Raw genomic sequence first — 14,575 nt, 5'->3', positions numbered from 1 at the left:
TAACGCACATGTTGGAAAGATTTACTCCTCAGTCTTCCTATGTGTCTTCTGTTTGGGGAAGTTAACTCTTTAAATGTGCATACAGCACCGATTCCACCTGGATTCTGTTATTATACTCTGCCAGGCTGAAGTGTGTGTGTCTGTGCGCATTAACTATTGGACCAATCAGCCTAACGGACCGGGTGACTTAAACCACTTTTCAAGTTAAACAATTGGTGTTTTTCCAACGCTGTTGTTGCAGAGGGGCTTGCCACTATGGTGGCAAAAAAAATCTGAATGTCCCTATCTAGAGTCGGTGTTTGGTTTGTCCGTTCTGGGCTACTGTAGAAACATGGCGGTGCAACATGGTGATCTCTGTAGACGAGGACCTGCTCCCTGTGTAGATATAAACGTCTCATTCTGAGGTAACAAAAACACAGCGATTATTATTTTCAGCTGATTACACACTAAAGAAAACGCACTTAATATCATATTTAATTTCTGCCAAAATGTCCCCCTAAATCCTACACACTGTCTCTGTGCACAAACTACTGGACCAATCAACCTAATGGACCACATAATTTGAATGTTTCAAGTTATAAAAATTTGTGTTTTCTGATGCTCTCATGTGGAGGGGCTCCAAGGGGCCAAAATATCTCAATAAATGCGACACATTTTTAATACATTTTAAAAATGTCCTGCGCATTAAATATAAGGAATAATCTAAGCTCTGCTGAATAAAACACAAACTGCAGTAGTTCTCAGCAGCGCAGTGCAGCTGTCCCGGCTGACAGTAAAATAGTAGTAGTTTGTGTGTAAAAGTACTTTGTGTGTTAGCGAGCCTGCTTTAATGTCAGGGGGCTGTTTTTCTGCTCCGCGGCCTCCCCGGGCAGGGCCTCATTTAGACAGCACAGAGGCAGAGAAAAAGAACCGCCGCCCCCTCTTCTTCTTCTTCTTCTGCTCCTTCTTCTTCTCAGGAAGATTAGTGGCCGTCCTTTTGGAGTAGGAGGTGGATGCTGAGCCTCTTTCGCTTGCATTTTTCTCTGCCAGCGGGCCTGACCCCCTGAGTGCTCTCTGTGCAGCTCGCTGGCTGGCGGTGGGGGCCTGCGCATCCAGCCACCATCAATTACTCACCGTCCACCGGCCCCCAGATAAAGAAATCCGTCCTTATCAGGAACCCACCTCTCTTAAAATACTATTTACACACCCAGGCCCCCGTCTGCATTCGTCTAACTGATCCCATTGTTTCCAACGGGCAGCTCCGGTTTGACTCCCAGCCTGGACCAGACCTCAGGCAGATGTCAGCGTTTGCTTTAATCCAAAGCACCTTACAGTGTCGTCTTTAAATGTCTCGATAAAGCAAAGATGTTTAATTAAAAAGGTGTGAATATGTGGCTGTTTTGGCCTCCCACCATTTCCCTTTCCTCCCGTCCTGAAAGATGTTCTCTGATATGTGTCTGTTTAGCCTGTTAAGGTCTGCCTCCCCCTCCCCCGCCCCCCCCACTCAGAGTGCCCCGGGGCAGCCTCGGAGGTGCTAAGTACTTAGGGTCCCTCCCTGCGGACCAGCCAGACTCAGCAGAAAGACCTGGGAGGCAGCAGGCAGGGATGGAGGGAGGGGAGCCGGCGCACAGCGCGGCACATCAATCTCCCTCTCGAATGACAAACTCACTCTCAGCAAGATGTATGTCACGAGCCACCAAAGCCAGTTAATCAAATCATTAGTGGCGCCCAGTAGTTTCCTCTGGCCTAGTTTACCGACACAGACAGAGAGGAGGGAGAAACGTACGAGCGGCTCCGGCTCAGAAACAAAGCTTCCTCTCTGATATTCACCAAAAAGAAATCTGCATCAGTGAAGGATTTAAAGGTCACATAATTTTGTTTTTAAAATAACTCTGGGCTGGGTTAAAAATAAACTTCAGATTAATTTGAGGAAATAATCTCACCACAGCGTCCATTTATAAAACTGATCCAACACAATCAGAAGGAATAAAAGTTGGAACTGTGTGTTTTTGTAAACTACATTACATTATTATGGAGCAGGTATGTTCAAGCATAACGCTGTGGTTAAATTGTGGTTATGTTTAAGCACAAAAACAGTTGGTTATGGTGAGGTAAAGATCATGTTTTGGCTTAAAATATCAGATTTTCGTGGCAGTATTTTGGCAGGAAGCACGGCGATGTCTCAGTAAAAATCAACCTCATTTTGTAGCACTATCTCAACGGAAAATGTCTCAGTAAAAAAAATAATCAATATTCGTGGCACTATCTTGGCAGGAAACACGACGAATTCTCGGTCAAAATTATATCTTTTTTGTGGCACTATCCCAGCAGGAAACGCAGAGACGTCCTGGTAAAACAACAACAACATTATCCTGACAGCAAACGTAGCGACTTCTTGGTGAAAATTATTTTTCACACTTTTTTTGTGGCGCTTACTCTGCAGGAAACACAGCAATGTCTCGGTAAAATGCAATGTCATTTCGTGGCACTATCCTGGCAGGAAACATTCTCTGTAAAAAATTAACAATTTTCCTCTGGCAAGCTGGGCAGGACACGCAGCAATGTTGGGGTAAAAAAGAAACCATTTATGTTGCACTGTTCTGGCAGGAAACACACGTCTCTCCAAAAAATGACCAGTTTTCCTGTCACGATCTTAGCCGGAAACTCAGCAATATTTGGGTAAAAAATAAACAGTTTTTGTTGCACTATCACAACAGGAAACACAGCAACTTCTCAGTAGAAATTATAACTTTTTTCATGCTACAATTTTGCAGTTTGTCAGTCTTGACCAGCGGTCTGCAATTTGGGAGGCATCTCCCCAGGGTGTCACGTCATCCCTCCACCTCCTGGAGCGTTTCTAAAGTGACGTGGTGACATGACACATCTAAAACTTACATATGTGACGTATTTGTGGTTTGCAGAAACGTGCAGCGCCAACATTTTCTTCTGGCGACCTCTGGGCTGTTTGATCACATGACATGATCTTCATCACTAGATAGAGTTGTTATGAAATTGAAGGTGTTTGTACTCACTTTGTCATGATCTCTTTTAAAACCTCCTTGTGTACTTTGGTTTTAAAGTTAAGAGTTCACTCATCCCAGGGGAAACAGAAGCTAAGAAAACTGTTACTGAATGATTGAAAGCTCCAGAAGAGCTAGTAAATGGACCCCGAGTGCTGTTTCCAAGGACATGGACAAGAAGTCCTTGAAGTGCTCCAAGAAAAAATGGAAATTTGAACATGTGCAATTCTATGAAAACAGATGACGAGGATGTGATGTTTCTTGAAATACTCTGCCTGGCTCCCTCTGATCCAAGCGGAACATTTCAAGTTCAAACTGGGTGCATTTTAATGTAGCACAGGGAGCCAATCAGGATCAAGTTGAGCTGTGATGTGTTTCCTGCCTGGATAAAAAAAGGCAATAACTCTAAATTTAACCAACGTGACGGAAATCAGATTCAAGCCTTAAAGAAATGTCCTATATGTATATAAACAGAGGGAAATCTCTCCCCTAATCCGGAGCGACTTTAATTCTCCCGAGTGGAGACATTGACACATACATCAATAACGGCCGGCGGATTCTTTCTCACCAATATTTCCACTCTAAATACCTTTGGTTATTACCAATGGGTTTGAAATCATAAAGGTCCCCGAGATGGCGTAAATCCGCTCGGCCTGTGTGAGCAGACAGATGCGTGCTGTCAGAGGAAATACAAGCGCTCATTTGAATCTATTAACCGGGCAGCAGAGTCCCGAGCTCGGCCAGCGGGAGGAGAGCAGAGTCCAGCCCCCGAAAACACTGGCACCGAGTCCAGGAGTCGCCGTGCCAGGGTTTTATTTTATTTTCGAGGGAAAAAAAAAATCTCATTTCATGCATTGGGTCGTGTGAGGGTGGACGGAGCAGGAAGACGAGGGGGGAGGATCATCAGAAAGGAGCAGATAGGAGCGTCTGGAGCACCTGGGTCCATTCTAATTGACTCGTCGCGTGGCGCATCCACTTTTTAAACAAAGTGACTCTCACTTGAGCTTCATTATACGCGCACCCCATTTCCATAGGCCTCTGGGAACGGGACCTGGGCCGCTCACATAAAACAAATGACCGCTCCATGATAAATGGTTCTATTAGCAATCCAGATTGTTAAACTGTGATATAACAGATCGGAGAGGGGCGCAGGGGCCCATTCATTTTCCTCCCTTCTGCACACATGCACGGCTGTAAATAGCTTGTTTTTATGTGTAAATAACATATTAAAACTCGGCATTAGCCATGTCCTTTGATAGAGAGGAAATTGTTCTAAATAAATAACGCGGGACGGGAATATAAAACAGGGCGGGCTGTTATACAGCCGGCGTCGAGGCTCAGAGGTGGGCATGACTTAGGTGACAGGAATTCTGTAGCCAACAGTAAAGCATACGCTGACAATAAAAGCAGCGGCAGTATATTAGGATCGTGCAGTTTCCGCTGTTTGGGAATAAAACTCGCAGGTTCAAGGACCCCGTCTCATCTGCCTCCCGCTCGCGCTGCATATTCACTTATCAGGAGCTGGCAACAGGAATAATAATGCATATTACGGAGATAAGTAATTGCTCTGTCTCGACACAGTGGCAGACGGTTGTGGTTTTTAGCACAGATATCTGATTGGTCCAGGCGGGAGCGGGCGGCGGCTGCGGATCGGGGCTTGTTGTTTATTTCAGATTAGAATACGGGGCTCTTACACAGAGCTGATAGGGAGGAAGAGTTATGGAGTTTATTTTAGGTGAGAGGAGATTAAAAAAGTCAGCAGCTGATATTGAAAATGGTCGAATGTGTAAATATACAAGAGGGTGTTCAAGTGAGGTTCAGTTTCGGGTCAAAGAGGCGAGACTCGTAGTTTTACCCTGGACTGATTCTGTATAATCATGGTCAGAGCAGTTCCTCTGGCTGTAAAGGGATAGTTCGGATCTTCTGAAGTTGGGTTGTATGAGGCACTTAACCATTGTCAGTGTTTTACCTATCGTCAGTGTAGGTCAGCACACCTCAAGTTTGGAGAAGCAGACAAAAGTATCGACACGGAGGCGAAGGGGTCAGCAACAAAACACGTTTTAGCCACTTAGAAAAAGGTTACATTTAGAATGTTCCTGAGATATGACGTTAAAACATGATGATGTCACAGTCAAGCTGACCTTTGACCTTTTGACCTTCATCATTTTATCCTGTTAGACATTTGTGTCAAGTTTCGTCATAATTAGTGTATGAATTCTTCAGTTATGGACAAAAACATGTTTTGTGAGTAACACTGACCTTTGACCTCCAACCACCAGATTCTAACGAGTTAATTCTTAAATCCAAGTGAATGTTTGTGCCAAATTTGAAGAAATTCCTTCAAGATGTTCTTGAGATATCACGTTCACATGAATGAGACAGACAGGGTAACATTGACCTTGACCTTTGACCTATGACCACAAAATTCTATTCCTCTAATTCTTCAATCCAAATGCACGTTTGTGTCAGATTTAAAGGAATTCCCTTAAGGTATTTTTTAAGGTAAGTTTCGTCAGAATTAGTGTATGAATTCTTGAGTTATGGACAAAAACATTTTTTGTGAGGTCACACTAAATTTTGACCTTTGATGTCCAACTGCCAATTTCTAATAATTTCATTCTTAAGTCAAAGTGGATGTTTGTGCCAAAGTTGAGGAAACTCCCTTAAGGCCTTCTTGAGATGTTGCATTCACAATAATGAGACAGGTGCAGTAACCTTTACCTTAGACCACCAAATTCTAATCAGTTCATCAGTGACTCAAAGTGGGTGTTTGTGCCAAAGTTGAGGAAACTCCCTTAAGTTCTTCTTGAGATGTTGCATTCACAATAATGAGACAGGTGCAGTAACCTTCACCTTAGACCAGCAAATTCTAATCAGTTCATCAGTAACTCATAGTGGGTGTTTGTGCCAAATTTGAAAACATTCCCTGAAGGCATTCTTGAGATAAGGCATTCATGTGAGTGAGACAAACAAGGTGACAGTGACCTTGACCTTTGACTTATGACAGATAAAAACTAATCTGTTCATTGTTGAGTCCAAGTGGACATTTGTGCCAAACTGTTCCTGTGTTCAGGGAGCTGAAATTACTGTTTTTGTCAATAAAGTCTGGCTTTGTTGAGAGTATAGATAATGACTATTCAGATATTGCTATCTGACGGCAAGGTAAAGCAGTACCCCTTAAAGTTGAAGATGTGTATTATGTGTATTGTGGTAATCAACGTCCGTGACTAAAAAACGTTCACCTCCTTCTTGTTTGGAAGCCGATAATTATAGAAGTAATGATTTGCACATTGTGTCGTTGGAGCTACTTTGTGCTGTAGAAACTGTCCCTGCAGAAACTCTGGGACTGTCCTTTTAATCCAGCGGAGGAAAAGACTTCAGCTTTGTTCAAATATTGAAGAAGACCATGAGAAAAAAACACGGCAGCTCCACATGTAAAAACTGTCCTACATTGATATTCTCTTATGAACAATTAATGTTCGATTTCTTCATCATGGCAGGCCACCAAGTTCTTCATTAAAGAGAAGAAATGTCACTAAATCACTGGCTGTATTTCCATTTCAAAAGTGGCCCGTCACTCTGCATCCACGTCAGTCTCTCTAACACGGTGTCGTTCCACCACTAACTCATCCCTTTTATACTCTGGAGGTAAGAACAAGGTCTTTTAACCTCATTATACCGAGCTTTCATCACGCGTTCGCTGACATCTTTAAAACATGCATCCTCTCTGTCTCTCTCTCTGCACCTCGTGTCGTCCTCACCTCTACTTCCTGGGACATTCGCCGTGAAAATACCTCAGCAGGTTTCTCATGTACTTTAAATATGAGTCAGTGCTTTGACAGGCCGAACTCATACTGCTGTCTTACAGTGTTTAATGCTTCGAGGGGAATATTCCTCGTGGATTTGTTGCTTCAGAGATATCTGTTTCTGAGCTGTGAAGCAGAAACTAAAGTATGCACACAAAACGCCTGCAACATCAAACCTTCCTCCTCCTCCTCCTCCTCCTCCTCTTCCTCGGCCTCCAGAGGCTGCTACATATTTCACAAACTTGTGAGAGAAACTTAAAGGATAAGCCTGTTAATCTCAGCGTGTTTTCATTTCAATCAGTAAAATCTATCTTATCCAATCAGTTCATCGTACATCGAGAATGTTTGTGCCAAATTTGAAGGAACTCCCTCATAATGCTCTTGAGGTATCATGTTCATGAGAATGAGACAGGCAAGGTCACAGTAACCTTGACCTTCAACCTATGACCACCAAATTCTAATCAGTTTATTGTTGAGTCCAAATGAACATTTGTGCCAAATCTGAAGAGATCCCCTCACTGTGTTCTTGAGGTAGTGTGTTGAAGAGAATGAGACACAGGCAAGGTTGCAGTGACCTTGAACTTTTTGGAACCTTTAGTCTAAATGAACGTTTGTGCCAAATTTGATGAGATTCCCTCAAATTCCCTGAAAGATTATTTTCTGGGCGATTTTATTGATAGGACATCTAAGATAGACAGGAAAGGTGGGGGAAAGAGGGGAAATGACAGGCAGCAAAAGGGCCACAGGTTGGAATCGAACCTGGGCCACTGCAGAGGACTCTACCAGGTAGACTAGAGGTCCCCCTGTTTGTGCCAAATTTGAAGAAATTCCCTCAAACTATTCTTAAGATGTCACATTCACAAGAATGAGACAGACAAGGTCGCAGTAGCCTTGAGCTTTGAACTATGACAAACCAAATCTAATCAGTTCATTGTTGAGTCTAAATGGACGTTTGCGCCAAATTTGAAGATAGTCCTGCAAGATGTTTTTAAGGCTTTGTGTTGAAGAGAATGAGACAGAGGCAAGGTCTCGGTGACCTTGAACTTAGACCACGGAAAAATAATAAATTCATCCTTTAGTCCAAATGAACGTTTGTGCCAAATTTAATGAAATTCCCTCAAATTCCCAGATTATTTATTGGGCAATTGTTGCCTTTCTTGATAGGACATCTAAGATAGACATGAAAGGTGAGAGAAAGAGGGGAGATGACAGGCATCAAAAGGGCCACAGGTCGGAATCGAACCTGGGCCACTGCAGAGGACTCTACCAGGTAGACTAGAGGTCCCCCTGTTTGTGCTAAATTTGAAGAAAGTCCCGAAGATGTTTTTAAGGTATTGCATAGAAGACAGAGGCAAGGTCTCAGTGATCTTGAACTTTGACCACAGAAAAATATTAAGTTCATCCTTTAGTCCAAATGAACGTTTGTGCCAAATTTGAAGAAATTCCCTAAAACTATTCTTAAGATGTCACATTCACAAGAATGAGACAGACAAGGTCGCAGTAGCCTTGACCTTTGAACTATGACCATCAAAATCTAATCAGTTGATTGTTGAGTTTAAATGGACGTTTGTGCCAAATTTGAAGAAAGTCCCGCAAGATGTTTTTAAGGTATTGCATAGAAGAGAATGAGACAGAGGCAAGGTCTCAGTGACCTTGAACTTTGATTTGTGCGACACCCTTACGCAAGTCCGTCAGCAAAGGAAAAATTAAGCCTTAAAGGTCATACTTAAATTTTATTTTTCATTTTGAAAGAGACTGAACGTAAACGTTGAATTTCCTGTGAAAATTGAAGTGTATTTTGAGAGAAGACTTGACACGACGTCCCAGAACGTCAACAACCAACACACCCAGGGCACCTTGCAAGTCGTAGGTGGACGTAGAAAGTCCATGAGGATGTGTTGGTCCAGGGTGTACCCCGCCTCTCGCCTAATGTCAGCTGGGATAGGCTCCACCCCCCACAACCCCTAACAGGATAAGCGGTTACGCCAGGCTTCAAAGCAACTAAACCAAAAAAAGGTTACTAAAGAACTCTACTTCCACATCTCTCCGTAACGGACACACTACTTCCTGTGTTGGCACTGGATGTACAGTCTGAGCTGCAGATTCGTCCAATAAGAACACGACTCCTTTGGGATACTGGGCTGCGTTGTGTTCCCATATCCAATATAAATTATGGCGAAATTATGGGGTTGTTTTCTGGTGTGACGCCGACTTTCGGGCTCCAGTTCCATCTTTGTTCCTTCTTTATCAATTAATGAGTGTTTCTTTATAATGGCAGGCCACCAAGTCCTTCATTAATGAGTAAAAATGTCACTAAACCACGCGTTTAATTTCCATTTCAAAGGCGGCCCATCAGTCTGCATCTTTGTCAATCTGTGCAGCGGCGTGTCGTCCTCGGCTCTACCAGCCCCAGCCATTTTTTTTTTTTTTGCCTTTATACTCTGGAGGTAAGAACAAGGTCTTTCAGCCTCATTATACGGAGCTTTCATCACACGTTCACTGACATCTTTAAAACATGTACTCTCTCTTTCTGCCTGTCCCTCCCCTGCGAGAGCGGATCGGTGCTACTCTTCATTTAGTTCAACAACACAAACACTCGTTCTCACCTGCCCCGACCCCCTCTCTTCTCTTGTCATGTTATCTATTCATCAGTGTTTATGGGCTCAAATGGTGCCACACTCCTCGACGGCACGCACCGGGCCTTGATACGGGGGCGATCCGCATTAACGATGCTCTTTCAAGACCCGGGTCTATTTAGGATTCCTATCAGACATCTACTGTAAGTCACCTCTGACTGCTGCTGGTGCCTTATCAGGCCTGAGGAGAGCCGGCTCCCGAGATGGCACTTTATCTTTGAAATGTATATTTCATCGGCCGTGTTCGCTCCCCCTTTGCCCCCTGGCTGAGCACCTGCGAGACCTCGGCAGCGTGCAGAGGCCTGACAGACAGCTGGACACCACATTCACATCCAGCTCGGCTTTAAAAAAAAAAAAATTTAAAAAAAAGAGCATGTTACCTCTCGTCTCTGAGGGTTTCTTCGGGAGGTCGGAGAATCCACTCCCGTCCATTTTGTCTTTTTTCTCGGAGGCTCTCGATGCGGAAGTCTCCATCGCCAAACGAACTCTGGAAGTGAAAGAAACACAAAAGGAGCTGTTAATGGAGAATGAGTGGAGAGCACTCAGAGGGCCTCGCTGTGTTCATTTGGGATGAGATGAGGACACTCAGGACTTGGACGCTCCTGCTGGAGAGCGCCCATGAAAAGGCTCGTCAGGGGTGAGACAAAGACCAGAAGAGTTTAAGAAACCAGAGGGTAAGAAATGTTTTACCGCCAAGTAGGTCTGCACAAACGAGAGATTTGTCCAACTAATTTGGTGTGTAACAATAAACACAATGCAAAAGTGAAGAGACGGAGGATGAAATAGAAAAATGCAATTCAATTTACAGTGATATAAAATGCAAAAGAGCTGCAAATGTGAGAAGCTCAAACCCGAGAATTATGGGTATTTTTGCCTCATAAATGTCTGAAACGAGTAAATAACCTTGAAGTTGATCATTTACTAATATTAGCATGGCTGTAAACTTGTTTCTCAAAAACTATTATTATGATTAAATATGTGTCACTGGAGCCAAAAATGGAGCCCAGTGTTCAACCCTTCAGCTGTTGTTGGATCCGCATCACTAACGAAACTTAACAGCTTCCTAAATGTTTAGTTTTTAAAGGACGATCTCAGTGAGATTAAGCAGCCTGAATAAAGAGCCTCAGAGTCTTTGAAGATAAAGTCATATTGTTCTAACAGCTCAGGCCACAAAGCCTGTGTGAATGGCGCTGGCGGAAAGGTCAATAGTCAAATAAACTTTGATGACATGTGAGCTAAGACCTCCTCCTCCTCACCCCCCGTCCCCTTTAACCCCTCAAACCCCCACTCTTTGACCCCCACGTCCACAGATTGAGCTGTGAAGCCTCGGCGGGGGTTCGCGGGAAAACAGAAAGCCCCGACATGTTTGCCCGATGCTCGAGGACAATCTCAGAGGTTGAGGAAAGACAAACATGTAGCAGAGTGTGTGCAGAGTCAGGCAACACGTGGAGACACGCCAGTCAGTTACATGGAGGTTCACGGCGTCATGATACTGTTTGCATCCGGTATTATGAACAGAGGTTACATCATAGATATAGAAACACAGACTGCTGGACTGTACGACAACGTGGACGTAGACAAATACAAGTAAACAGAGGAGCTGCATTTTTTTTTCTGGATAAAATGCACTATTTCACAACTGATCTCATGAAGTTGATTTTATATTCATTGTATTCTCAATATTCAGGCTATAATCGCTGCTCAGTGCTCAGTAGACGTTTCATGTGGAAGTAGGCAACTTTTTAAGTGCTGTCCTGAAGTCCTGATAAAGTTGCAGCTCACGAACGCTAGCATGCTAGCTAACACTGGTACTCAGAAACAAACATCAACGATCCATTGTCCATTTGATAATCCAAACAAAGAACATGTTTTCTTGCAGTTACGGGAAAAACAACTACAGTATATATTGTTCTGCATAATAAGTACTTACTTTTAGTACTTACTTATATTTTGATGCTAATACTTACATGTACTTGTACTTGAGTGAGAGTCTGAAGACAGGAGTATTTTAACACTGTAGTATTTCTTCTTTTACCACAGAAAAACCTAATCACAATGTTTATTTACAGCAACTTCCGGTTGTCTTAGTTAGTTTTTAGCCATCTAAAAAGGCCCACCAAAAATAGACAGGGAATCGAGGCCATTACATCAAAGCCACCAGACTCTATTGACAAAACCAGTAATTTAACTCAGCAGAACATGAGAGTTGTGTGTAAGGTAAAGTGGGACAAATATTCATATATAGTGTACAGTGATGTACAGGTTTCGCTGCAGCCTCGTCCACAGCGGTATATTGTTTCGCTGTCCTGTTGGTCAATTTGTTTTATCAGAGATGATAGCAATGCAACACAATACATAAACCCAGAACATTTTGCAACGAGTGCCTGCTGCCCTCACCAAGTACTATTACCGCAAACTACATGCAATACTTCCTACATGTACAACAGTTACTGACCATTGTCACGTTTTTGTGACCAGCACGAATTTCCGTACGTTTTGATGTATAAATCGTGAATGTAGAGTGAAACTTGTGGCAGCGAGAGCAAATTGTTGTTATGATGTCACCACTCTAGCGCTCTCCCATAGACACCCATTATAAAATCTGAAATGTCTGAAAAATACTGTAAAATGCAAACTGTAATTTTATAAACACTGTACTAGATAAAAAAAGCAACTTAGCCCAATAAAGTCCAGAATCTCACGAGCCGTTCAAACTTTGAATCATGATTTCTCGACTATCTCCAATCACTTTTTCAATGGAAAATTTTACGCACTGTTTTGCGAATTTCGTAAAAACCACTTGGTGAATCTCTGAGAAAAGTCATAGCCTCCATTCTTGAATTTTCCGCACGTTTTTATGTATTTTTTGCCGATGTGTTGGAAATGCTGCAAGACCAGTTTCACGGCGAAATTTATACGGAAGATGAAGAATACGTAAAAGAAAAATAAACGCAAGGAATAGGAACAGGTTGTCAGACGTCAGATAGGTTACGACTGAAAATGACGACAGAAATAAACAAGTTTGCCATTCTCACATATCTCCACATTGTCATCACCTGCCAGTCGTCAACCTGGAAGTGATTGTTGTTGTTAGTGTGACGTCACTGTGATTTGCTCTATTGAAATCGACGACCTTTAACTGTAAGAAGCTGTTAACAGTTTCAGGAACCAGTCTGGTGACCTTCTGGTTACGGGACGGCCCCAGTAACACCACCACCCAACAATGCGTCGGTTGTAGGTCACACACTTGGATGAAGCGGCAGTCCATTGAGTCTGTAAACGAGCAGTTTACTGGCTCTTTAACAAAGCTGAGCGTCTGACTGACAGTCGTGTCTGGTGTCTTTATTGCCGCGGATGAATCAGTGTAACAGGTGTGAGAGGCCAGGAGTGAAGCCTCATGGGAAGTCCCTCACACACACACACGCGCACACACACACACACACACACACACACACAAAGCCCCCTTTAGCTGAGGTGATATATGAGGCACATAATGGCAGTCTTTCACGCTCACACTCCTCTGATCTGTCCTCGCAAATCATTATTAGTCAAGCTTAACATTTGCTGTTCACACATTTAGCAGCTCAGTGACGGCGGTTAGCTCCGCAGCCTCAAGGATTCAACTAACTTTAATTGTATTGAGGTTCTTGGCGTGAGTGTAGATGGTTTTAAAATGTTCCCCGACACCAAACAAAAGAGAGGTGGTGGAATTCAGTCTGTGATGCTAACAGAAACATCAAATTAAACATATATAAATGCAAACTGCCAGAGATGCAGGAAGTGTTTACATGCAGTAAAAGTACTGCTTGGTGTATTTTGGGTGTTTTTGCACCCTTTAAAACTACAATGCTAACATTTCCCTAGCATTTTAACTTCTTATCTTGTAGCACGATAAGTATAATTCTGGCATTATGGTGTGAGAAAAGCTTTTCACTGATAGTCATCCTTTCTTATATATCCAAGAAAATGATGATTGGTTTGTATCCGGAAGCTTTTAATAGAATAAATAGTAGAATTAGCAAACAAGTTTGTTAGCTATTAGCATCTGTTAGCATTGCCGCCTTGGAAAAGCTTTGAACTGCCTTTCCTGGTCACATATTTATATGCAGTTATGTGTATATTTCTGAAAATGTAACTTCTAAATGTGGACAGTTTAAATCTTGTTTGCTAACGTATCTTCCAATAGCACACACTAAGGCTAGCTGAATTAAAGCTAGAATTGCCGCTTTGTGGTTGTGCGCCTCTGCGTACTGCCAAGTTGAAAGTAAAGATCTATACAATCAGCACAGTTTCAAGATTAGAGTCACCAATTCAGTATCTGACCAAATGTCTCCCCTTCTGTTCCTGAGATATGACGTTGAAACATGATGATGTCACAGTCAAGCTGACCTTTGACCTTTTGACCTTCATTATTTTATCCTGTTAGACATTTGTGTCAAGTTTGGTCAGAATTAGTGAATGAATTCTTGAGTTATGGACAAAAACATGTTTTGCGAGGTCACACTAAATTTTGGCCTTTGATGTTCAACTGCCAATTTCTAATCATTTTAATCTTAAGTCTAAGGGGATGTTAGTGCCAAAGTTGAGGAAACTCCCTTAAGGCCTTCTTGAGATGTTGCGTTCAGAGAAATGAGACAGGTGCAGTAACCTTTACCTTAGACCACCAAATTCTAATCAGTTCATCAGTGAGTCAAAGTGGGTGTTTGTGCCAAATTTGAAAAGATTCCCTTGAGGCATTCTTAAGATAAGGCATTCATGTGAATGAGACAAACAAGGTGACAGTGACCTTGACCTTTGACTTATGACCAATGAAAACTAATTTGTTCATTGTTGAGTCCAAGTGGACATTTGTGCCAAACTGTTCCTGTGTTCAGGGAGCTGAAATTCCTGTTTTTGTCAATAAAGTTTTGACCTTTTGGACATAAACAGAGCTTTGGTTTGAGGCATAACCAGCTACTTATTTTCACTTATTTTCTGAAATACTAAATCATGCAGAATGAGAGACGTGGACCTGGTGACTCAGGAGAGAGTCCACCTACACATCAGTGAGTTTACTGACGACCACGTTAGCAAGTCAACAGCTCAGTTAGTGGTGTAATTAACCGTCACCTCCCACTGTTGACTGTGGGCTCCT

At 42.7% G+C, this 14,575-nt stretch overlaps 1 protein-coding gene across 2 annotated transcripts in view; it reads right to left on the bottom strand.

The window, feature by feature from the left end:
- The window catches only part of LOC126402107 (zinc finger protein GLI2-like), a 111,657-nt gene that overhangs the window by 83,837 nt on the left and 13,245 nt on the right, over positions 1-14,575 (bottom strand). For both annotated transcript variants that reach the window (XM_050063788.1, XM_050063790.1), the window contains exon 2: positions 9,822-9,928. In XM_050063788.1, the coding sequence (XP_049919745.1) occupies positions 9,822-9,915 (94 nt within the window). In that variant the 5' untranslated portion in view covers positions 9,916-9,928. The remainder of the gene's footprint in view (positions 1-9,821; positions 9,929-14,575) is intronic.

Source organism: Epinephelus moara, chromosome 16 (assembly GCF_006386435.1).
Source record: "Epinephelus moara isolate mb chromosome 16, YSFRI_EMoa_1.0, whole genome shotgun sequence".
In the NCBI taxonomy this organism is placed as follows: Eukaryota; Metazoa; Chordata; class Actinopteri; order Perciformes; family Serranidae; genus Epinephelus; species Epinephelus moara.
Note: the sequence above shows the minus strand (reverse complement) of the source record. Positions and strands in the feature narration are given on the sequence as shown.